The sequence below is a fragment of the Opisthocomus hoazin genome, chromosome 11 (assembly GCF_030867145.1).
Source record: "Opisthocomus hoazin isolate bOpiHoa1 chromosome 11, bOpiHoa1.hap1, whole genome shotgun sequence".
In the NCBI taxonomy this organism is placed as follows: domain Eukaryota; kingdom Metazoa; phylum Chordata; class Aves; order Opisthocomiformes; family Opisthocomidae; genus Opisthocomus; species Opisthocomus hoazin.
Window position 1 is genome coordinate 11,072,839 of NC_134424.1, and position 25,724 is coordinate 11,098,562.

Here is a 25,724-nt window from a genome sequence, read left to right on the forward strand (position 1 = left end):
TTCCTTATCTCCCAGAAAAGCTATTTTTACGTTCAGTAATGATATCTAGTTAAAAGACAACTGATGCAAACCAAGAAGCCTTCTCAGTTTGCCTAACAAATATGAGACAAATGAGTGGAATAAAAATATGAAGCACAGGACGTGACCACGCACTCCACACCTGTGCAGACTATCCTCCTCGCAACACTCCACAGCCATCTGCTGACCAGAGAAAACAAGGACACAAGGGCTGACAAGCAGCAGCCCGGGACAGCCACCTGGTCTCTCCTCAGTATCCAGGAGGAAATACAAAGCCACGAAGTTCCTTAACACTTTCCCAGCACGCGCAATGACTGGTACCTACTTACAGCTTGTTTAGAGTAACTGCAGCTCACTATGAAGTTTTGCAACTTTCTATCTTTTTGGTTCTTTGGGATATATATGGCATTGGAGTCTTCTGATCTGGAATGCTGGTCACTTTCCCCCTTGGGAAAAGCTATGTCTGTACAGGGAATGGGGAGGGCAAGAGAGCATGCCAAGAACAAGCACATTTATGTATGGTATCTTTTATAATCATCTGTCCTGCTGTACTCTACAAAGGTGTTTTATTACTTATTTCAGGGCTTTTCCTAAAACTCATGTGAAGGAGATACAAGAGTTTACATTTAGACTCAGAAAATACGAAGAATTCTAGGGAAGCAGAACTTTTTCTTCCCTACATTTCCTCAGTTGGTCTCTTTAGGAAGGCTACTCACATAGCCAAGCAGAAGCGTTTCTCCCCAGCCCCCACAGTCGTCTTATTATTGCAGAATTAGAGGCAAAAGTGGAAGGAAGCTGGGTCCAAAGTCCTCTTTCTGCACTCTCCCTTACTGGCACTATCTGTGCTCTGCCTGATGCACTTCACCTACACAAAAGCAGAAAGGTGGGAGGGAGCACGTGAACTTCACAGAGCGGTGAGTCAGCTGATATAAACAAGAATGATTCAAGCACAAACATACACCCGATATTCGGGTTTCGGACTCTGCTCCCCTTCTACAGAAGGTGTTCCCCACATCTGTTTTGGAGCCTATCCTTTTCAGTTGCACCCATCTCCATTCTCCTGGACAAGGAAGCCCCACAAAGGCTGAACCGAGTGGGAATGCTGCTCTCTGTTCAATAAAGCACAGACCAGATGAAACATCAGCTGAGAAGAGTAGAGGGGAGGACATACACCACAAAAAACATATCCGGATTTTTCCTGTTTCTCCTTGTCTACAAGCACTCCATACAGCTGGCAAGACACCAATCCTCATGCATCTCAGTAGAGAAAAGTTAGGGAGAGACAATTCCCTAAAATCAGTTGTAGTTGTGCAGTATTAGAAAGTTATCAGAGCCCAAATAATGATCCACAATATTGAAATAATGTCAAACAGTTCTTTAAAATAGCTTTCCACACAACCTGAGCCAGAGGTGGAAAAAAAAAAAAAAAAGAAAAAAAAGGACAGGAAAACTGAGCTGGAAAGTGGGAAATTTCCTATCTCCAGCAAGTGATAGATCTGGTTCTGCCTTAAGCCATTCAGTGACCAGAAGTATTTATGGTAAAACGTCTGTGAACCGTATCACAGAACTGTACAAAATATCCCCAGCTTCGCAACACTGATTGGTTCAATGTGAGTGTTTCTGAATCTGTCTTCGTATTGGCATGTCTTCTGTTCCCTATTACATAAAATCTATGCCCATTGGTCTGAAATTATATGGCCAGCTACGATATTGCTCACCCAAGGCCCCACCTTATGTCTAGAAACCGGAGGACCTGACCTACCCCACTTCTGTCACAATGGTTCTTACCTGCATCTGGGACCCAATAACTGTATTATTGCAGGCCAACTCTGTTTTGTTGATTGTGTCCAGCATAGCAGTTTTGCCCACATAGTCTTTATTAGAGTTTAGATGACGCTCCAACAAGTTCTGTACATCAGCACTGTACTGGTTAGTAAAGGCTTCTTCGTACTGATCTGTCCACAGTCGTATTCGATTCTCCCAGCCTTCAGCTGTGTTTTCATCCAAGGCGTGTGCTTCAGAAGGAGAATTCTGCACCAAACAGCAAAGAGTAAATGGCTAGTACACCATGGGAAAAACCTATCCGCAGTGCTCTGAGGATATGCATATGCTGCAAAAAAAGGCAAATCTGTTCCAAGCTAAGAAAGTGTCAGTTATGAGGACACCTTTTTCAGAACCTGCATCCACACTACTGCACAATCGTGTCACTTATCAGTCTGCAGGGAACTCTGTGCAGGACTAAGACCTCTGGAGAGTTGGTACCCAGCACTGCTACATACAAGAAAATTAAGCTAGTACATGGCCCAAAAATGTTTAAGTCACTTTGGAAAAATAATTAAGTAGATTAAAAAACCAAAGGAACAGAACACACAAAGGCAAATAAATCTCATGCAAGCTTGTCCTACAGTCAACCCATTCATGTCCAACGTAATGCTAGATGATGCTCACTGCGTCTCAATTTTTGCAGTGACTGATCCAAAAATACTTCTGAACCTTCTACCTAAATGGTCATCAGGGTTTCAAGAAACTGAATGTAGAGCACAAGCTAACACCCAGAGAGTTACAAGTGCAAGTCCTAAGCAGTGTGAAGAAAAGGGCAAAATCAGGTAATCCGTTTATACCATCTTGTAAGGGAGGGGAAAAAAGAAGCTGGTAGGAGAAAAAAAAATATTAAGCTTCGTTCTTTTCTTGACAATAGTTGGAAATAAATCAACAAATAATATTCCAGAGGTCAGTAACTAAACTGGCTTCATAAGGGACTGAGACATATGCGACATTGAGGTATTAGTGACAAGGACCACTGAAGAACAATCACTATTTTCCTACTATATACTAGAAGTTTTAAAGTATTTTTACCCTTCTCATGGCATGCACATATTATGGAGATAGGTGCACACAGACAGACACACACACCACAGGGCTGTCCTATTTCCTCTGAGCCACCTGCTAGAAGCCACAGCCAGCTACAGTACTGGGGTCAGATGGAATTGAGGGAACTTTAAGGCACCTCTTGTGTTTCTAGGAACATGTCTAGCTCAAAGTGTAAGTCTCCTTTTTTGTCAAATAAACTTTATTTCAGATAGCTACACCTACCAGTATTGCAGAAAGTCAGAGATAAATACATCGTCCCATCCATCGCTAGTAAGAGGATGTGGAGAGAAACAATGCAATGTTGCTAGGGACTCCCAACATTAAACTTGTGTACTACTTTGATGGCCAAGCTTGAAATAGCTTGGATGCAATCTAATGACAACTGACCTCACAGAAGAGTGGCCACAACCAGTTCTACACTCCTTACATCAAACACCCCACTCCCAAGTGTCATGAATCACTCGTATCTCTTGGAAATGGATGACACTACCTTACAGAAAGCCATCTGCAGCAAAAGCAAGGTTCAAGGGCAATTCCTGTAATACCCTTTTTAATAGGCCTGCGTGTGTGCGTGGTAAGGCTTGGGATTATTCTGAGGCTGGTCCCACAATCAGAAAATCCCCAGAGGCACAAAATACAGGGCAGAAACCCCACCACCATCACAGAGCATTTTCAGTTCTACTCACCTTCATCCTCAGAGACTTCCGTGAGCCCTCTCGAAAGGCCTGTCCCCCAAAACAAGTAGAGAGAGAGAAAAAAACAAAAGTATTATATGTTTCCTCAGAATTAGCGTCCCAGAACCACACTAGATCTTACTCCAACAGACCAACCCTTAACAAAAGATGGCAAGAATTACAGGAAGAATTACAGGAAGAATTACACAAAAGCAATGGACTTGAACAACTAGACTCTGCAATACAAATCCAGTGGAAATTGCTGAAAAGCTTGATGGCCAGGACTTCTGAACTAAAAAGGCCTGCCTCACACTTAGCAAAAATCTCAAGAGCAAAACCAGAACTGTCCCATCTAACTCCGCTTGCTTTGACAGAAGAAAGGGTCGGCAACAGTATCACGCTGGTTCACAACAAAAAACCTGAAGACCTCACATGGCTCCTGCCCCAGGTCTTTCATTTCATCACTGCCTCCCAGAAGAACTTCAAGGGAAACCTAACCTGGGGAAAATCACGGTAAAGCTAGCAGATGACGAGAAAGAACCAGCCGCTCACACACTTGTATTCCATTATAAGCAATTCAAAATTATTTCAGTCTCCAAACCCTCACAAACAAGACAGTAAAGTCATCCCTCAACAAATGTTCATCACTATCTACATAGATTGCCACACAGGCACTATCTCTGTCCCTGAAGAACAGTGCCAAGCAGCTCTGCAGCCCAGATTCCTTAACATAGCCTACTAAGAAGTGCCATGCTCCCTGCATTTTTCATCCCATTCACAGACTGCCCTTTTGCCACAAACAGACACACTCCAAAAGCTATTTCCTCAAATCCTAATAGAGCAGAAGGGAAAATATATTTGGATTCAATTAATCCAAGTTCTGAGCATGAATGGACAGCGTTGGGAAATAAGGGCGGAGTTCCAATAAGGTCATTTTTAAACCAACAGCCACGTACTCTGGCAGGTCACAAATACAAAGCGTCGCACTATTACACCAGAACAAGAAATTCCTGACGAGACAAAAGTTTCTTGTCTACCGCCAGCTTTTCAACCGGGTCTCAACAATACTCCACACAGCACTTGGCAGGAACTGAAGCAACCTTGTCTCACTCCACACACCTTGATCTTTTTGGCCTTCGGAGCAGTGCGAGCTTTTTCTGTACTCCTCTTCCTCTTCTTAGGTTTGCTTCTACGGACACGGTTGACAGTCAACGTGATGCTTGTAGGGGTGTGCTGGGTAGCTGTGTACAGCACTGTAGAGGGAGATAGTTCTTCATCCCAGCTCTCAGTTGCACTGCTGTCCCCACCTACAGAGAGGAGTGCTTTGTTAGCAACGTTTCTATTCATCCCAGAGAGCACAGCTTACCCTTATGTCCATTTTTATCAAGACAACTTGATGACCCTGCATAGCTCTTTCCTGAGAAAATTATACCACCTCAGTTTTCCCACCCGAACCAGGAACAGGTCTCCCAAACTTCTGATATCTCATGGAATGGCACTGATGAACTTTTCCCTTTTCTGTTCACAAGATACTCTGATTTTCCCAAGAGCTAACTGAAGTGAGGCAGGAGGAGAGGAGAAAATCCCAGTGACTGGGAGGCAAAGAACATTAGCAGGCACCGATCACAGTTAGATGATTATAGCAGCCAAAAGACAAAGGTCTTGTAGAAAGAAAGCAAAAGTCACTGTTATCAGAATTACAACCTCAAGCTCACCTGACACGTTGTCCTGCTTCCGACGGCGGAGTCTGATCACCTTCCCCCTGCTCATTCCTCTGCCAAAGGAGAATGCACAATTGAAGCTGGTTTGTAGGAGTAAAGTCACTTGAAATTCAACAGGATGTCACAAGATGCGTGCCCTCAGTGGGGCCCAGGATGATAAGAACATCGATTTAACATCCTCATCTCCACTCCTGGTGCCACCAACACTTGTCAGGCTGACAACGCAAAGGAGGAGGGTCAATACTAGGTAAAGCACTGGAAAGAACGCTCCGGTTATCAAAAGGAATTTCGTCCCACAGCCCAAACGTGACACGGTTCAGTATGAGAAGTCAACACCAGGAGCAGTCCAGATCTGCACTGCACCAAAGCTTACCTGCACTTTTCACACTTGAGGAGGAAACCATCTTGGGAAACACTGCAGTGGCACCAAGTAGGGATTGATTCTCCTTCTGAGGAGCTCTCGCTGTCACCGGAGTTCTCCTCATCAGGTGAGTGCAGGCCATTCAGTTCTGCACGAGGTATAATGGTCTGGACAGGAGGAGAGGCTGGTGGTGTTGGAGGAGGAGGGGCTCCATAATTATGATCCTGAAAACGAGTATTTGCGGTACTACTTTTAAAGTGAAGATATGATGCCTAGAAACTGAAGTCCCAAATCCACAGTTCCCAGGTTAATATCTAACATCTGGTGTAAAACAGTAGTCTGAATTCCTCAATCTACCAAGAAGGTAAAGCAATAGCTCTGAAAGATGTGAATGGTTTTCCTCTGCACCAATGAATTAAATTCCTATTTCAAAACCCATGAAAACAACTAGGCTATTTCGACATTAACTGTTGTACTGCTAATAATCTGAGATGACATCAGTGGTCAAACACTGGAACTGGTTGCCCAGAGACGTCGTGGAGTTCCTGTCTGTTGAGACATTCAAAACCCAACCGGACACGGTCCTGGGCAACCTGCTCAAGCAGAGTCAACTTGAGCAGGGGGGTCGAAATACTCATTCTCAAGAGGCCCCTTCCAACCTCAATGATTCTGTGACACCCTGTTCATCCCATAGTTTCAAGCCATGTTTCCACTCTTCCTGACTGTTCCTCATTTTTCATAGTTATAAGTTACCAATATGAAAATCTGCATGGTTGAAAAAAGTACGAATAGTGCACAATAAACCAAAAGGGGCATAAAATTACCAACATGAAAATATTACACATTCATATATATTCACACTTCATTCAGTTAAAAAAAATTGTCACCTAGAACACTAGTAAAGCTTGCTATAGAGTATGCAAGAATTCACAAACAATAAACACACAAATACAAAATGTATGGCAAAACTCAGCTGCAACCCTGTGTTCCCTAATAAACAAGCCAAAACTCCTAAGGCTTAACAGGCAAAGAACTACGGCACAAGGAGAAACGAGTAAAGCAGACAGTAAAGAGCTGATTCACTGCAGAGAGAGTACTCACTGCGTAAGGCAGCCCGCGATAGCTGTGTTTCTGGGTGGCCCCATAGCCGTGGCTGGAGTACACATTCTTCTCACTGACAGCTGGACTAGCTTCCACAGACTCTGGGCTGCAGAAAGGGCCAGAAGTAAAACCCATCAATATAACATCATTTTTTCAGTGCCAGTAGTTCACTGTTCTTTTCTATCCAGCACATGAGCTCAAAATGCAGAAACTTCACGAAATCGAGGTGTTATTATGCGCTTCACCAGGCATCATGTGTGCAGAAGTTGTACAGGATGAACCTGCTTTCAACAGAGGGAAGCAACTAAGGGCCACCCTGGATAACTCATTAAACTGGGTCTCAATCTGGGAAGTCAAAAAGATAATTAGCATGTAAGAAGCTCGGCTTCCTTATAGTTGAGGAAGTTGGGTCTAATTCAGCATTCACATCTGAACTCAGCCAGCCTAACCTCAAAGCCACTGAACAGTACTGCCATGTTATCTCTGCTACAGCTGATTTCAAACAGCAGCTAAGCAGCTTTCCTGCATCGGTGCTTGTTCTCTCTCCCTCGGATACTAACAGCTAGCCAAGCCCAATGTCCTGTGACAAAGTCTGCATGAAACCTGCAGCTACCCTGCCACCAATGACCAGCAGCTAGAGATTCCTGCTACAAAGAGGCAACAAAATTCACGACCTGGACAGACCGTGGCCGCAGGCAAATCAGATTCGCCCTGTGCTTTCTACGCACCGACATGATGTGCAATACGTTGAACAGGGAAATTGCTGCTGAGGTACAATGCACTCTTCCACCACAGGGTGGTGAAAAAAAGCAGCGAAAAATGAAAGGTATATTCCTCAGCAGAAAGCTGCAGAAACCCTACTCAGAGAAGGGACAGCTGCAATTCAATGCAGGGAATATTAGATAATGAGGCTACAGACAGAATACCAGCAAGGAAACACACTGTCTGTTACACGCAGGAGATACAAGTCAGCTAACCTCTGCACAGATTAGAAGCAGGGCCCACAGCAGAATACAGCAGAATACTACTGAATCATGTCTGCAGCTGAAATCTTCTTCAAAATTTTAGCAGGGAGCTGAGTAAGCAGGAAAGAAAAATACAGGAGAGGAAAACTTTACCTTGGACCTCTGCTGCTCTGGTGAGATCCTGCAGGATTCTCAGTGGGTCCTATATATGAATCAGGCAGTACTCAAACACCAATGGCCAGCAGTCGCGCGAGGGGCAGCGTTTAGGCACCACCCAAGGACAGTAACCCCTCTGCCCTTTGGACTTCCCATTAGCTCTTGAAACCTCTGCTGCACTGAAGTTTGCCCCACCCTGGCACCAAACCTGATATGCTCTCCAACGCACTTGCCTTCTGAGCTGCTGGCTTATCCTGGACTAAGGTGGATCTGTCTTTGCAACATAAAGGAGCCATAATTTATGGTACAAAGAACTGCAGAAAGTAGAAGGCCTAAAACTATGCAAACCCCACTTCTGTAGCTCAGGATTTAGGCACGTGACGTAATAAATTCAGTTAGTTTTCAATGTAACTACAACCACCTAAATTGTCAAAAAAGCGGGAGACATAAGTGGCAATACCTCTCAGAGGATATACTTCTTCAGAAAAGACACCGTGCCACTGGATCTTTGCAACAGTCCTTTAGGACTTCCAGACTGGTACAGAGTTAAATCCATCCAGGTTTAATCACATTTTCAGAAACAATATCAGAAGGAAAAGAGCCTGAACAGACTAAGCAGCAGATCCATCCGTCCTCTGTCCAAGTCACCCTCGTACCTAGCTACAGTCAGCCTGGAATACTAGCAATGCTGCTGCAAGCATTAGCAATAAAACTTCAAGACTGTTGGTGCAACGGTGTCCAGGGGCAACAACGCTGGGCCCATGCTTCCTCAGCAGCAGCCCGCCAAGCAGCTTCAACAACTTCCAACACACAGTCAGATTAACACAGCAAAACTACTCTGCAGACTCCACGCCACCCTCAGATGAACACAAACACCCTTCAGCATTTTCACCTCCCCTCTGTATCAGAGGCCGGGGAAGATGCTAAAGCTCAGCCTGAAAAGAGGGCCAGCTAGTTCTCCTTTTACCTTCCCCCTGCCTTCACGATGCAGCACGTCTTTGAAATCAATCCCTTACAAAAGACAAGACGCTCAGGTACCCCCGAGTTCACACACCAAACTAGCAGAGTTTCAAAGGAGAAGTGGAGGATAGCCTTAACTTTGAACAGACTCACAAAGGACACTTCAGCAGTAAGTAACAGTGCATCGATGCAAAGCCTGGAGAATAAAGTCCTGGCTTCCCCAATTTTTAGAAAACAGAGAAACCAATTCAGAAATCTTCAAAAGCCTTTTTTCAAAGCACTCCAGCCTAGCCTCAAGTTGGACCTACAAATTTCTCACAACCATGGAAAAAGAAAATGCTTTGCAGGAGGTTTACAGACAGTCTTTTTGATATTTAAATGTTACAAGAGACATGCGTAGATACATCTGGCTCTCTACCACGTTCAGCTCTGAAAGCAAACTGCCTGTACATGAGTAAACTATTTAGCACTCCTTCTCCTGTCATAAACAGTTTAAAATTCCTGAGTGTTGAGTCTTTAAAGTGCTGGTGTGGGAGAAGCATGGTGACAAGCAATACTCAATGTTAAATCTTGAAAAGTGAAGGATCATATACCCACTGCAGATGAGTGACTTACTAGATTCTGACTCCCTGTTTAAAAACAACATGCAAAAATATGGGCTTTGGGATGGAATGAAGCATCACAAAAAAGAATGCCTAGAATGGGGCCAGTGCCAACACAGACAAAAAAGTGCATTAGCAGTCTTGCAGTGAGTGCGACTGTGTAGTCAAACTCTGTGCATAGTCAAATTAGGGCAAGATGGAAGGGGAAAACAATTATTCATCCCCTAGCCCTTGCTCTTACAGCTCAAAATTATTAAGAGTCTGGAACAATATCTTGTCTACACTGATCAATATGACACGTAGGTATTTGCACAGCAGGTACCTTTAAATAATACATGGGGGAAATGTATCTCCAAAACGCCCTTCGTAAATTCTTGTAAAGAGATGCTGCAGTCCGTATTTCAAAGAAGGACGCAGGAAAGCAGGAGGTAGAACCACACAGAAATAACAGAAGCCCTCCCTCTCACCTCCGACAAAAACACAGTACTCATCTGAGCAACATTCTAACAAGGGTTTTAAGAAAAAGTCACAATGCAATATTTTCTGGATTTGAAATGTGCCTGACTCCTGCAGAAGCAGAGTCTTTTAAAAGAAATGGAAAGTCCTCTCCAACAGGCCTCAGAGATGGGACTGTGGAGAGAGGCCTGCGCAGGTTCCTGTGGTGGGGACCCTGAAGGCTTGCCCACTGAGGCACGTTTCTTGCAACCTGCTCAGAGGCAGAAACAAAATAAAGGTGTCTGCACAGGCTGATGCTCTCTCACATCTCTGGCCAAGCTCCAAAGGGTTCCAGAAATCAGTCGTGTAAGATTGGTACTGAGTCCGAGATAGTAGGCTTTACTGAGAGGGAGGCTCAGCACGCTCATCCCTCATCTCACACAGCTTTTGGAAAAGGAGCTGGCTCGTACCTTGCCCATGTCAAGCATGGGTACAGCAAACACACCACTGCCTGCACTTGAGTATAGACTTACTAGCCAAGCTGATGTAAAACCCATGGTTGAGTGCCTCATACTGTTGGAATTCTCCTTTTCCCCATCTCCTCTGTCAAACTCACCAATTTCTGTAACACTGCATTTGTTAACGACTCAGAGTCTGCCTCTGCATTCACCTCTCCCGCAGCCAATGGACCACCACCCCCTCTCTCCCAAGTGGAGAAAGCACCAGCACCGATCCTGCAGCCCTGCTCCAGGGCAGCCATCGGACCCCCTCCCCTCCTCCTTCTCCTCCTCCGTGGGGTAACACTCACTCCGATCCTGCAGCCATGTCGGAGTAGGATGTATCTGGTGTGGTGACTCCCAGAGGGATTGCAATGCTCATGACGCCCGTCGGGGATCACGGAGTCCAGAGGGCAGCGACTGGCCGCTCCGAGGGCGGAGAGGAGCCGCAGAGCCTCGGCCAACACGTCACGGACATGAGGAAACCTAGCGGGGTAGAAACAAAGCATTGCATCTCTGTCACAGGATGAGGTCTCCCTGCATACCCCTAAAGCAGGCTTTCACAGCAAAACAAAAGTAGAAATAGATTTCCGTCAGTGACACGCCGCATCATTTTTAATTCATGGTCATATGTGGGGCCAGGGAAGAGGTAGCTGGTAGCAGTTTGGTGGGTTTTTTTGTCTGTTGGTTTGGTTTTTTTCCACAGTCTTGGATTGACATGCAGTGAGCTGCTCCGCCATAAAGCCGATAATGACAGTTCCCCCCTCCCCCAACTAAACTTAGACTAATTATCAGATAAGCAATCTATTAGCTCCTTCTGCGTATAAGCAGCAGCTGTCACCTATCACCCACAGCCCTCCACCAGCATCTCCTGCCCCAAACCAGCTGCAGCCAAAGCCCCGTCTGGGAGGACAATGAGACGGAGCCGAGACGGACCGAGCCGAAACCTCTCGCTCGAGATCATCTTGTGTGTGCATCCATTGGGCACTCGGCAATGGGCGAGCGCGACCGGCAGCGCGGCTGTCCCCGCGGCCCCGATGGCCTCCCCTCGGATCCCGCACCGATCGCCCAGCCCGGCGAGCCCTGATGCAGCGGGGCCCGACTTTCCGAAATCCCAGCTGACACCTCCCCGCGGCAGAGCCACGTCAGACGCCTGGGAGCTCGCGCAGAGGCCGCTCTGATGAGAAACACGGCGGGGCCGTTGGCGTGGGGAGCCGGGGCGAGCCACGGCGGCATCCCGGGGCACAGCCACAGCAAACCCGTGCCCGGCTCCACCTTCCCTGCCGACCTTTTCGCTAACGCAGTGAGACAAACCACCCAGGAACGCAAACTTCCAAGGGCTGGATGGTGGACAGAGGTAAAACGGGATCAGCTCCTCATTATGTAAATAACCTCAATAACACAGACACTCATGAAGGAGCGATTATTCTCCGCAGCTCAAAAGAAAACCCCCATGATACAGAGCAAGGCTGCATTTCCGCACGTAGCAAAGGTAGCTCCAAAAGCAGAGAAAAACTGTAACGATTTAGCCACCCTCTCCACACGTTAAACAGTAAAGGCAGCCTTGCCTAACTTTCCGCAGCCTCTCGCCGGCTCCGGCAGCGCGGCCGAGCCACCCTGCGCTCGCAGCCGGCCATCACATGCTCCCCGGCATCTGGGGGCTCTGCCAGCAAAGGAGGCCGCCAGCCAAGGGTTCCTGTGGGGAGCCAATTTCTCACAGGGAACTGCCTTTGGAAATGATAGTCCAGCCATTGTTTAACACACAAAAAAAAACCCCAGAAACACAAAACCACACACTCACTACAAGGGCAAATGAAAAAAGAGTGAGAGAGACGGAAAGTTTAAAGGCCACACGCTATATTGCCTCTTCCTATCTTAAAAGGCCACCTCTCTTAGCACAAGGAAATACTTTCCTTCCTCGGTATACATCCCCACGAGAAATCTTTCTGATAGCATGACAGACATGCAGGGAATTACAGCAGTAGCACGTAAAGATTTCCGAGTGGTCTGTGGCAATTCCCTGTTATGCCCCAAAGCAACGGTCTCGTGGGGAGGTGGGAGATGAAACAGAAAACAGGTAGGACTACGCTCACAAGCAGCTCAAACCCAACACAGCGCAGGTGTCCTTGAGGTTGTTTTTTTTGAAAAATTAAAAGAAAAATAAAAGGACCTTTAGGAATTGCCTCATTTACCCTTTCTCACGTTTGTGACAGAATTGTGATTTCTGCACTGACACTAGATGAGACAAACCGCAGCCAAAATATAGCTAAAAGCTACAGACATCAATCCCTCCTTCAACCCAGAGTCACATAAAACTCTGGCACAAGGTTAAAAGAAATGGGACAAGTTTCTCAAGTGTCTGAGCACCCTTCCCTTTTAAGTGACACTGAAAAGTCCATCTGCCTTCCCCCCCTTTAAAATATGTGCTTAGATTTCCCCCCCCATTGATCTCTTGCCTTTGCCACAACCATACCCAGTTGGCAGCAGCCCGAGATTTCATCAGGACGAATTCCAGCCTCCTGCCTGCTCGTGACTCAGCAGAACCAAAGGATTTCAGGTGTGGCTTCTGGACTTGAGTCACAGGGTATCTGATCAGTCCTGGGGTAACTGGGACAAGTTTTCAGCCATTTCAGTCTGTGACTACAGAGGACTTTTGCCACCAATACTGTACAAACACTCTTGCACTGAAACGGTTTGGTAACTCCCGCTTTTGGTAAGAGATTACTGGAGAAACATGAAATACAAAACGGAAAGGTTAGACAAAGCGAATTCCAGTCCAGTCGCTTTTGTGTCGACCCAGCAGTACTTGCCCAACCATCACCCATGCTCAGATTGTGCTGTTTGTTGCTGCTGTTTTATGTGTACTTTCAACTCTGACAATGTAACATTCAAAATGAATTGCTGAGACCAATCTCAAGTGCTGTCCAAGACCACATCACCTTCGGGCTAGATTGCAGTCTGGTCTTCATGAAACTTGGCCTGGCAACACCCAAAACATTCGCCTGCCCAGAAAATACTGGGGTTGAGATCAAAATGTCCACCCGTTGACTGGCTAATTTCCCGTGGATACAACCCCAAGCTCCTTCCTACCTCTCCCCCCCCAAAATATACAGATGTATCAGAGAAAAAAGCGGCACCAAGTTCTCTCCAGTGGCTCTGGGACAAGTTTTCCTAAAATTCAAAGTCTTAATGCAAATTTGACGAGCTTCAGACCAGAGCACAAACCTATCTCCATAACGATACAATTCTTGAAATCAAATGGAAACAGGAATTTTGATGGCCTAAGAGGTAAACAATACTTAGCTGGTTTTGAAAATGGAGGATTTAAAGATATATTTCTTTTTCCCACGTTTTGCATCTACTCTCCTTGCCTCCTTAACCAGTCATACCAGTATAAAGACACCTGGTCTTCCCCAACACCATCAAAACAGCCCAGATGAGCATCCACCCACACAGCCACCCCAGCGCTGGCATCCCCGATTCTCACACAGCACAGGTCACACACCGAGCGACTCACCCACCTTCAGACCAAATCCATACATTTAGCTAAGATGTAAATGTATGCTATTCAATTATTTCAGGTAACATCCTGTACTGACGGAAAGGACTGCAATAAATCTAAGCCGGCCCAGTGAAGGTTAGCCAACACCTGCTGTAAAAGCAAATGTATTTTTGAAACTCTATTTAGGATGCAACAGCCGCAGCGCTGCACTGGCTCTCTTCCACAACCACTGCCATCCATGTTACAAATAAAACAGATGCAGAAAATTTACTGCTGGAAACTCTCTTCATTACTTGCGGTGTTAAAAGTCAGTATTAACAGTGAGAAGCTAGCACAGTCAGTCAAGCAGCTCGCTAGAGCTTCCCCCGTCAAGCAGTGGCCGTTCCCCTTCTCACCAGCGCCCTGGTCTCAGACACCTCTGGGCACCCACGGTGTGCGACACCCGGTGACAGACTCTACAGAAATATTTGTGAGAGCCGTGAAAAATTCACCCCTGGACAAAAACCCTGGGCACAGCCTCACAAACTGCACTCGTTATCTGAACTCAGATGCCCAGGCTCACCCACCACCGGGTGCTGCTTGGGCAGTGTGAGACAACCTCGGGGTGGGGAGAGCTCCCCACGCACACTCCCATGGCCATGGCTCAAGGGGAAAGCAGGCACCAAGCGGGGGGAGGACAGGGAGATCCAGCCTGGTTTTCCCCAGCATGCATCCGTGAGTCCGTGTCTACAGAGGACTTGAAATGTTTTAACTTTGTGCATCCAGAGTCTCACGGCTGCCAAGAACGACAAGAAGGTAATGCTGGTACAAAACACACCGCGCAGGATTGTCTACAACTGCAACACGTGTGCCTGGGGAGGGAGGACAGGGAAATCCCCTCTGCCTGCGCTGACAACGGCCACTTCTCACACACCTCCTGTTCAGAGAAAGCAAAGGACAAACAAGCGCTTCCTCCACCACTGCTCATGCCTCCACTGAATTCCCAAAACTGGATGCAGACCCATGACTTTTTGACAACCCAGGATTGCTAGCACCCAGATGATCACCGCCATCCTCCTCTTCGCGCTCAGCAACAGGCCTGCAGGTCACCTACATATAACAAGCTCCATCTATAATGAGATGTGCATCTTTACACTCCCAAGCCATTACCAGTCACAAAATTCAAAGCACGTCTTTCTCCTGCATCTCACGCTGCCATAGGCCAGAGCTGGTGGCAAACTGGAAATAGCAGCTCTGCCATGCAGCCTTCCTTGGCATTCTCTCCATCAACCTCATTTGGGACAGAGCCAGCAAATTCTGACCAGTTCATACTTACGTTGCCATTTGCATCAGCAGCAAATCTCTCTGCAAGTGGAGCAGTAGAAAAAGCGTTAGCAGGCTTATGGATCCGATTCATTCATCTTTTCCCCTGTAAATTTCAGAATAGCCAGAAGTCTATGGGACATCTAATGTAAACACAAAGTGCTTCAGTTACCATGCTGAAACACCCTGCCTCATCAGCTGGTGCCACCCAAACATGCATGCAGTCCCCCTGCGTCCGAGCAAGCACTGTCTGTTCTTTCCAGCACACCTCCTGTCAAGGGCAGATGACAGAAGGGCAAGCACCTTCAGTGCAGATTCAGATCAAGGGTTTTTGCATTTAAAACAGCTAGGTCAAAAAAATTATATCGAATTCCCAGAATTTCCGATGTGCTATTCTGTAAGGACACCTGCACAGAGGCAGGGGCAGAGCACACAAATCCTTCAGTCATTTAGCTCCAACTTCTTCTGAAACATATAGATTCCTAAAAGTACTTGAACTGTGCCTTGATCTACCAATATAAATGCTTAGCTCTGCTCTGAAAACAAGCTGGTTTCACTAAGCAGCAAGGACACAACTGTGCCAGTTTTAAAAAATGACATATTGACATGAGCATTTACTATCATCATTAGTACCATATATCATCTGCTAGCTGACTGACAACGCAAGACAGCAATCCATCCATCCATCCCACAGGGGCTGGGAGAAGTCCATCCTAGTGTACAACAGAAAGGGTCAAAATAACAGACAACACAAGTATTCATTACTAGCTACACACGCATACTGTAATACCAAAATTATTGACAAATATAGTGCAATGGTTAAAGACCTGTCTTAGAGCTTTCTTAAGACTCTCTCTCGTTTTATAGATAAGTGACTATACGCAAAAAGAAATGTATACATTTGGTTCAGAGTTCATCTTGCTCTCTGGGATCTGGAGAACCATGATACAGCACCAACAAGCTCTTAGAACAAGAATAACAACATTTTAAAATTGCTAAGTGTGTTAAAACACAGCAACCCAGCAAGACCTGATCCTGCTCACTGTGCTGCACAAGACCTGGAGCCAAGGATGGGGGAAAGGTGAGACTGCTGCTTTCACGACATGCGTGGTTTCAACAGCTTCTGGTATCCGTGGGCCTATGTATCAGTCAAGCTGTCCCACACAAGATATGAAATCATATTAACAACTCCCATTACCCTTAAAGTACTTTATGGCAGCACTAGACACTACCTCAACACATGCCTATGAATACACCTACTTAGCTAAAGTCAGCATGATACAGCAGTTCACTGAAGGCTGAAGTGTAAGCCACGTTTAAAACTGAGGTAGAAGAAATTAAACGGATTTTGACAAAATTTGGTAAACAGCTGGAAACTAACAATCTTGATTAAATTTACTTAAACTAGGTTTAAGCTTTTTTAAGGCAATTTTCATCATGTCCATCCATGGGATTCCATCATTTCATCCGACGAAGAAAACATCAATTTCAGTTAAAACTCCTCTGCAAACTACACCCTAAGGGACTACAAACGATGACAGCGAGCAACTGAAAGAAATTAAACCACCAAGCAGAGAAGTTATGAAATGCATAGTGAAGTATTCTCAGCAACTGACCCAAGACTGCAGAGAGTACTCAGGAAAGCAAAAAGAACAATCTCAAAACTTTGCTGCTGCTTCAGCAGTCAAGAAGTTATGCAAAACCTCTTTGTTTTGCAGACAAAAAAAAAAATCTTACTTTTTTCTTTTGGAAATACTAAGGATTTCAGGTATTGTGATAAGATATAGAAGAAAAATTTAATAAGAGATTAAGGAAGGGCGGATAAGACTTTGCTCCCAGAAATACCTTCTACCGGACAATTCAACCACATTCTTTGCAGTCCAATACAATCTGGAGATGGAGACGTCAGACAAGGGTTTGTTTGGACTTTCTTAAGACATCTAACTTGCATCACAGAACCTTACTGGAAAGTTTAATTTATATCGACTTTAAATTGGTTGAAGAGTCATGCATAAGGATAATTCCATAGACAAATACATGCCAAATTAGCAAGGGCAAGCAAATTACAGAGTAGCAGTGATCCACGGTAGACCAAATTATTCTGAGGTATGTTGGCACGGAGAGGTGGCAGGCAGACACTGGGAAACTTTGCCTGCACCCCACACTGACGAGCGGGGACCTAGCTGCATCTGCGGGGGCTGCACACGCAGTCTGCTGAGCAGGACGGCGACAGAGATGTCTGAAAAGAATAACAACCTCAACGTAAAGGGAAAAGGACTACACCAACCGAGAACTTCGTATCAAAGTCCTCGTACCATAAACAGAGGATGTCTTCAAGAAAACCTCACAGAAAAAATACTTTGAAAGTCTAGCAACCTATATCAAATCGTAACACCTTAAAAATGTCATTCCTCAAATTGAAACTTCAAGAATAATGGTAATAATGGAGAAATTCAGAAAAATCCCATAGACTCAGAAAGAATAATTCTTGGTCCCTTTTTATGCTAGAAACATTGTTTTACATTGCCTCTACCTCACAGCGTAACAAGTCGTTGGTGAAGACACTTAGAAGCATGTTTTCAAAAATGAAAGGAAGGTGACCCCCAAAAACACTTTTATTTTTGCAAATATTGTTTTCTATTCTTTTCTGAAAGATATACAGCAATATAAGAGAAAAAAAAATTATTAATTACACATGAGACCCCACACATACGATGATACAAAAATTACCAAAATAAATTAAACAGGAGAGAATTCTACACTTCTACAAACTTTTGATTCAGGGCAGTTGTGAGGGAAAAATAGTCTGCAGCGAGAGGAACAACACATCCTCACTATTGTGCTGGTTCTATACTCTGAGATAGCCACTCTCTTTTCCCATGGGGTGAAGGAGAACAGTCAAATGTCTGTATGTCACAAAAATAAGAAAATGCAAACAAAATGGTTCAGAACTGACAGTCTGAGATTAAGGGCTTGACAACTAACCTCCAGTGAATCCAGCTGTGGCAGTTGAAGTTACTGCTGCGACTGTCCCCTCTAAGCCTTTGCCAAAACAGCTGGCAGGAAGGAAACGCTGCCATGTCTCATCCAGTGCAGCTGACGCCAAGACGACTGGACTAAAAGCAGAAGCAGGTAAAATACATATTCCCTTTTAGATACTGTTATAGGGGCAGTAGATTTCTGCAGTGGGGCAGAGCAGACAACTAGTAACAGCAGTACTGGAAAGCACCCCTGCTCAGTCCACCACACTTTGTCTGTATAAATCCTGTGTTCTCAGGTTCTATTTAAGAGGCCTCCTTACATCAGAAAATGGCTACGGTTAAAATAAGACTCGAGATTAATTTAAATAATGTAAACAACATTGGTTTAATCCTAGCAGACAAGAGTGCTTCTTTGTTCTAAGTTTTGCTGCTTGTGAATGCAACAGTATTCACACGAATGGCTGTACCTGCGTAACTATCAAACCTTCCTAAGCAGACAAACCCTAAATTAAAAAGCCTGTCAGACAACCCCCCTTTAAAAAGAAAAAACCAACACCTTCAGACCTTGAAATTGTGTTTTGCAGGGATTTCAGAGAAAAGCCTACACCACTTACAAGGTCAGAGGGAAACAGAGTAATACCGGGCAATAACTAGGATCAAATCCAAACCCCGAGAATTATAGTTCCCATGGGAATCCGGACAGTCCAGAGTCACGGGAAGTCGCTGAATATAGAAGGGGAATCAGCAGAATTTGCTGGCATGGAGCAGCGTCCCGAAGTTCCAGCCAGTGCAAGGCTAACCACAAACAAGCTGCCAGGAGTAGGATTGCAACCTCCAGTCCTCGAACTGGAAAAAAAGATTTCTCCATAATCCCACTAAATACTCCCTGCCTCGCAGCTCTGGCTGTACGTCCTTTATACGTCTATTTAAGGCCCCCACGTGATGAAGGCGGCCTGCCCCGCCACTCCCAGCCGGGGCAAACAACCCAGCTCCGGAGCAGACTCCGGCAGCGGCTCCCAAGGCAGGCGTTGCATCAGCCAGGTGTGCAGGAAGCGGCGGAGAGAAAGCAGCTGCTGACGAAGGGGCTCTCGGACGGAGGCCGCTCCAGGAATCCCGTGGAAAGGACGACAGGAAGGAGATAGATGCTCCGCACACAGAACAAGCTTCATCGGCTTCAGAAAGCCTTTGTGCTGGGGCTCCGGACCTGGCCTTTCTCCCAGAGATGATGCAACACTGAGGAACAAGGTCTGTGCCAGAGAAAACTATTCACAGGCTATGCAGATGGCAACGCGGCCGAAGCATCTCGGATCAAAACATGCCGGAGCCCATCCAGACCCGGCGAGACGCCCCCGGCCTCCCTCCATGACCCCCCAGATCCTCCATTTCGCATCGCCACCTCGCTCCTGGTGCGACCGCGGCTTCAGACGGAATGAAGGACCTTACAATAGCGAGAAAAAAGTAAAAGGGGGGGGGTGGTTAAAAGTCCTGCAAAAATCACAGCTCGTCCTCTGATCTGTTCGAGGGAAGAGACGGGGGAGAGACTGAGCTCAAAGCCTCAGATCTCCCAGCCGGGGATCCTCCCGTCACCGCAGCTTGCCAGCACACGCCTGAGCTCCCCAAACACGTACGGCAGCTCTCCGCCCGCCGGCAACCTCGGCCCTGCTCTCCCACACCAGGAAACCACGCAGGGACAGCCCGGGCAGCCATGGCAACGTCACACAGTGTGGCACTTATGGAGCCGTGGCGAAGGTTCAGCCTTGCTTTCCAGTACAGGGCTTGTTTTGACCCTTCCTCCCCAGCTGGAACCATCACCATCATCCAGCCTGGCCTCTGTGGTTTGCGACCGGCGAGCTACACAGCCTTGCACCTGGGCTCGAGATCATGCAAATACATTTTTCTCGGCATTGTAAGGAAGTTACTCCAAGCTTATGTAATGCTCCTGTGCCGCGTCCCAACAAACACCGGTTTGTCCGACAGGCCTCGAGTGGGAAACCGGGCTACGAAAACACCTGCCACCTGCACCGCACGCACCAAGACAGTCGGATACGTTTGCTAATTAAGCTATGTAATCACTGAGAGGCATTAAAATCCAGTGAATCTCACACAGTTAATAAGGATTTCAGCAATATTCCAGCATTGTGGCAGGTTTCAAAGCTCAGCTCAGCTCACTGCTCTGCCCCACCACGTCCCCTTCTCAGGGACATCTGTGCCACCATCTGGGGCACTTGCCCAGGTACTGGTGCCCAATGCCATTCTCGGTCATCTAAGATGGTTCTAGGACCCCTAGAAAATTCACACATTTCCTGCAGAGCTCCTTTTCCCAGAATAAAACCTGTTAGGGAGCAGAACCAGTAGGACAGTGGTGCAGAGCAACCACGAAGGCCCAAAGACAGCGTATCAGGCGAAAGGCCTTATTTCCCCTTCGAGGCTTCTACCCGCTTGCTGGTGCTGAATTATGTTGAAGAGACGTTCTCTACAGTCTTTTCTGGCTGACTTCCACCTCGTGCTGTATTGCATTTTGGCACTGGCAAGCTACGTGTTGATCTCAAAATGCAGGACTACTGACCTGGCAGCATGGCACGCCCTGGCTCTGCGTGCTGGGTCCTCCGTGCGTGGTGGGTGTTCACCCAATGGCAATGTTACAGGAGCCAGATTTACAGAATAAGCCATCAGCAAACAACATATTGGACCATCAGGCTTTAAGGAATGTGAGGTTTAACAAGTTATTTCAGTAAGTTTTTTGTAAAACGAGACAATCGAAGACTTGCTCTCACAACCGCAGAGAAGGTGGTGTGACACTTGGGAAGCTCCCAAACGCCTGCCTCATAACTGCTGGCAAGAAACGCAAGGCTCAGACAGCGCCGAGAGCCACAGTCGCTTTTCTGACTAGACCATTTTTTGTTAGCAAGATGAAAAGTGGATAATCCAGTCGAACGCATTTTCAAAGCAAATGCAGACGATCAGAAATCAGCAGTCACAAACCTGCAACCAGTGACTGAATGAAGTTACTTAAACCAACTTTATTTCTGGTGACTGGTAGATAAATTAGTAATTCTTCTCCAGAGCAGAGCTTCTCTGTGGGCGCACAACCCTGTAACCGACCCCCTTAACTGCCCGTGGGTGGTAACACCGGAGTCCTGGCACCAAGCAGCTGGCCAGGAGCACTCGGAGTGGAGCTCACGCCAAAGCCGTGCTGAGCAAGCCGTTCTGTAACACACCAACAACGGAACGCTATCCACTGCCACAACCGCTGGGTTCTCCGAAGGCTGAATCACGAGCAGAGGAACATATTGAGGACGTGTTCACGAATATCGCAAACGCAGCTAAGCACCGGGGTGTACAACCCCATGATGAAACCCCGAGGTTGAAACACGAGGCTGCTCATGCTGACGAGGCTGATGACCCTCCATCAGCAGTTTGTCCCCATCAGCCTCTGGATGCTGGGGAGAGGGCAGTGATGACACAGCAGAGAGGGAAGGCAAGGAAGGGGGGAGATTTCTTTACTGCTAAGCCTTCACAACCTCTTACGTGTAGCACTGTCTGCAAGTCACTTCGGCAGGTTAAGACAGATGGGGCTGCCTGGACGAGGCGAGCAGCAGGGATTACTGCGCTAGATCTCGAAGCTGGAGGCCTTTGCTTTACACCGTGTGGTGCCCCAACACGTTTCCGCAGTTTGCTATCCCTTTAGCCCAAAGCAAGGAAACTTGCAGTTGCTAGACAACCTTTCTTCCACCTCAAAAACAGCTCGATTTATGTGACAAATCGATAGGCTCAACATCCAGAGAGCTACAGAGTTTTGAGCTGCCTCTTCTTCCTCAGGACACAGAAGCGTTTCCTTACTGCACAGCGGCAAAGACAAGAGCGACGCGGCTCCTCCCTGGCTGGGCCCAGGGGAGGAGAGGAGACGAGAGCAGAGGCAGGAATGCAGCCGTGCCGGAGACAAGGTAAGAGGAGAGTAGCCCAGGTAGCTCCATTCCTCCTCCGCGCCGGCAAGGAGCAGGGTGCACTCGGGCAGGGCTGTCCAGAGCTCCACCTGTGCAGAGGGGATTTCGGAGCTCTGCGTGTCCACCAAGGCATCTGGAAGGAGGTAATCTAGGGAAATACAGAAACCCGGCAGCCATTGAGGGCGTGGTGGAATGGGCAAACGCAAATAAAAAGCAGAAGCGCAGATCTGGAGCCATTACCAAACTGAGTCACCCCATTCCCCAGGTGAATTTACAAAGCAAGGGAGGAGCAGAATCGCTAAAGCACTCTCGTTCGGATGGCACGAAAACCAGCAAACAAGTGCCATTAGAATACTGCTTGTGACAATTATTTAATATTGTTTCAACCACGAACAAACTTTCTGACTAAGCCCAGTTAACGTGAGAGACAGAGAATGCCCTACACTAATTTAAGAATGAAGCCTACCAGGAGAGCTTGTGCTTACTTTGCCTCTCAGAGGAATTGTAATCATCTTGCCATTGTGCAATTTTTTTAACACTGTTTCTAAAAAAGGATGAAAAAGATTTCCAGACTTCTGCTGCGGTCAACTGGAATTCAGAAATGCTCATCTGAATACAGTGAGTGTACGCAGTTACATCAGGGCTTCTCTGCAGAGGCTTTCAGAAAGCCTTAACTGTATCTTAAACATCTGAAGCAACGCAGTATGGGAAAGAACTGAGTTCCAACGATGCAAGCCACAAAGCATTAAATTTCAGAGTTCCCTTCACATCTTCTGTGTCTTATGCAAGGCAGTATTCTAGCACCAGGTTAACTATTTCTCCTCTAAAGTCATCTTAATTTCATGATCTTTGCTTTTACTGAGAGTGCATGTATCTCAACTTGTGCCAACTGATCATGGTACAAAATCTTTAAAGATTCTTGAACTCCAGTGTCAGGAAAGGAGTATTATCATCATAACAAAAAAAACAAAACAAAACAAACCCAAAACCCACAATATATTTTCTCCAGAAAGAAATGAGTCAGGCCTATTTCAAAAGACTAAGATGAAGGTTTGCTCCTTTCCCTTTCCCTGTAAACCATTCCAATGTTTAATTATTATCATTGCTAGGAAACTGTACTTCAAGATAGAATTTGTCTAACCTCAGTTGATAATGCTCTGCCTTTGTCAGCAAATCTCACAAGTCCTTTTAGAGAAAGATCAAGTCCTCTCTCAATTGTCTTTTCAATAAGCTGAGTAAGTTGAGCTCCTTTAAGCCTCACATCATGAGGCTTATTTTCCAGTCCCTGGATCATTTCTGCAGCTGTCCTCTGAATTCTCTCCAAATACACTGGCATTCTTCTTGAAGCATGGAAACCAAAATTCGATTCCAGTATCAGTCTCAGCATTGCTGTGTTTATAAGATTACTTATTTTTGCTTCACATTCCTTTCCCCCACTTTTTTTTTTCTCAATATGCCCAAGAATCACTTTAACCCTTTTGAATAAAATACTGGCCAGAGTACCAACTAGAGGCAACTAGCAGCAAAGACCTTAAAGCCCTCTGAGCTACTGCTTTGAAAATGCTGTTTCACAATTTATAGGTGGGTTTGCAGTTTTGCTAACAAATGCATCACCTTGCAACTGGACGGATTCATACCTTTTGTTGAAACGTGGCAAAACATACTTTATTATCCCGCTAGTGTCTCTCTGACAGAAGCTTTATCACGTATTTTATACTATCCAGATAAAAAGATTCTAGAGAGCAGTAAATTAAAAGCTGATTTCATCTCACAACCTTCTACAAAGCTAGGTGTGTCCCTTCCCAGTTACAATCCCAGATATTTTAGATCACCATTAATGAAATTTCTCCAGCACAACCATTTCCAGTGTCAGCGTACCCTGCCTTCTTCCTCCTAACTCTTGCCCTCTCCACCCCACACATGCACGCCCCCCACACCTCCTACACCCAGTCCAATTCCACAGAGCCACAGAAGAATCCAGGTTGGAAGGGACCACTGAAGGTTAACCGACTGAAACCCCCCTCCTCTCCCCAAAGCAGGGCCGACTTGGATCAGGTTGCTCAGGGCTTTGCTCATTTCTTCTCCAGGGCCACTGAGTGTTTGTGTAACTATGCATTTTAAGGCCAAAAATAACCTCCTGATGATCTGACTTTCCACCTAACAAAGACTGGAAAATCTCACCTAGTCATTTCTACACTTGGCATTGCAGCTTACAAACGAGGTAGACCATGTTTGTCCAGCACAGCCTAAAACCCAGCATATGGATTTACCACAGTTCTTTGGGGAGAACTTAAACTCATGCAACAGACTGCAGCCTAGAGGTCCCCAGGCCATTAAGCCTTCACAGTAAGCACAGTACATTTGTAGCTCTTATGAAAAACAGTGTAAAACTTGTTTTTAAAACTAAAACTACACACACACGTCCTCAGAAACCTTCAAAGAATGCTTCAAACTACCCAACTGAAGCTGCAGCTCTAACTATGCCTCCGAAGGAGACTGTTGTTCCTCTGCATGCATAGGGGACTGAAGATGTCAGCTTCCCCCCATTTTCATGAAACATGTATTAGTGGCAAATGTATCGATCCAATTTTAAATGTTACCTTCCATGTCCACAATGGTAAGATTTATCAGCACCTGTCTTAATCAATACATTTATTTAACAATACACTCACAGGATCTGTTTCCTTGACTACCTAAGTAAGGATGTCCATCATCCCTCAACTAGCGCAGAGTATCTTTCAACTCACACAGGCCAGTTCCTACAAAGCTTACCAGTTCTTGCTTTAGTCACTAAAAAGAATCTCCCCCACTCCTCCAAAAAACAGATAATTATATAAACAAAGGACTGATGTGGACATATATTTATCCATACAAAAGCATGTCATAATAGTCAAGTTATGCCTCTTTCCTTAAAGAATAGCTCTGTGAAATCAGAGCAACTGAGAGCAGGGCTCTATTTAATGTAACAGCATGAACTACTACACTGAAATTAGAGATATTAGCCAGGATCCTGTGATCCCCTCACCTTACATTCTTCCCTACGCATCAATTTTTGGCCCTGTCAGAGATGAACAAAACCTTCAGTCTGACTCAGGAGAGTCACTCTTGTTCTCACGTTACGTTCTCTGCTCTCCTGTCTGGGATGATCAGTGCTGTATTCCCTGCCAACAGCAAGGAACCTCTTTAAACCTGGAAAAATTGTGCAACAGAACAACAACAACAAAAAAATCCCATCACACGAGTAAATGAGGCTTGACAGCATGATGGATGCTGCAGGTTCACAAGTATGAAGGCACTCCTCAGAAGATGGCTTGCGCCTGTTACAGCTTCACATAAGCGTAAAAGACGCTGGTTTGCCGCATTCAGGAGGGAGATGCTCAACTATTTGGATTGGATGCATTTTATATAAGACTGAAGATGACTAAGTCACAGCTGGACAGATTATGTTCTAGAAGAAAGCTATGCACTCACTGTACCTTAAACACCAGCGTTTCCTAATCCGCATCTTTTCTCTTTTCCCTTTCAAACACAAGACGCCGAATTCTCCCAAGAAAAAAATAGCCAGAGAATACTCAGGGCAACGTGCTTTAACTGAGAGGAATTTCACATGCAGCAGTCATTGTAGTGCTAATTT

At 46.0% G+C, this 25,724-nt stretch overlaps 1 protein-coding gene across 2 annotated transcripts in view; it reads right to left on the bottom strand.

Moving 5' to 3' along the window:
- The window catches only part of SETD5 (SET domain containing 5), a 67,915-nt gene that overhangs the window by 30,979 nt on the left and 11,212 nt on the right, over positions 1-25,724 (bottom strand). For both annotated transcript variants that reach the window (XR_012765273.1, XM_075433197.1), the window contains exons 2-8: positions 10,673-10,847; positions 6,747-6,852; positions 5,658-5,869; positions 5,279-5,337; positions 4,683-4,870; positions 3,576-3,614; positions 1,807-2,049 (exon numbers count right to left, since the gene is read on the bottom strand). Coding sequence is in view for 1 of the 2 variants with exons in the window: in XM_075433197.1 (XP_075289312.1) it covers positions 1,807-2,049; positions 3,576-3,614; positions 4,683-4,870; positions 5,279-5,337; positions 5,658-5,869; positions 6,747-6,852; positions 10,673-10,743 (918 nt within the window). In the remaining variant the exon portion in view is untranslated. The remainder of the gene's footprint in view (positions 1-1,806; positions 2,050-3,575; positions 3,615-4,682; positions 4,871-5,278; positions 5,338-5,657; positions 5,870-6,746; positions 6,853-10,672; positions 10,848-25,724) is intronic.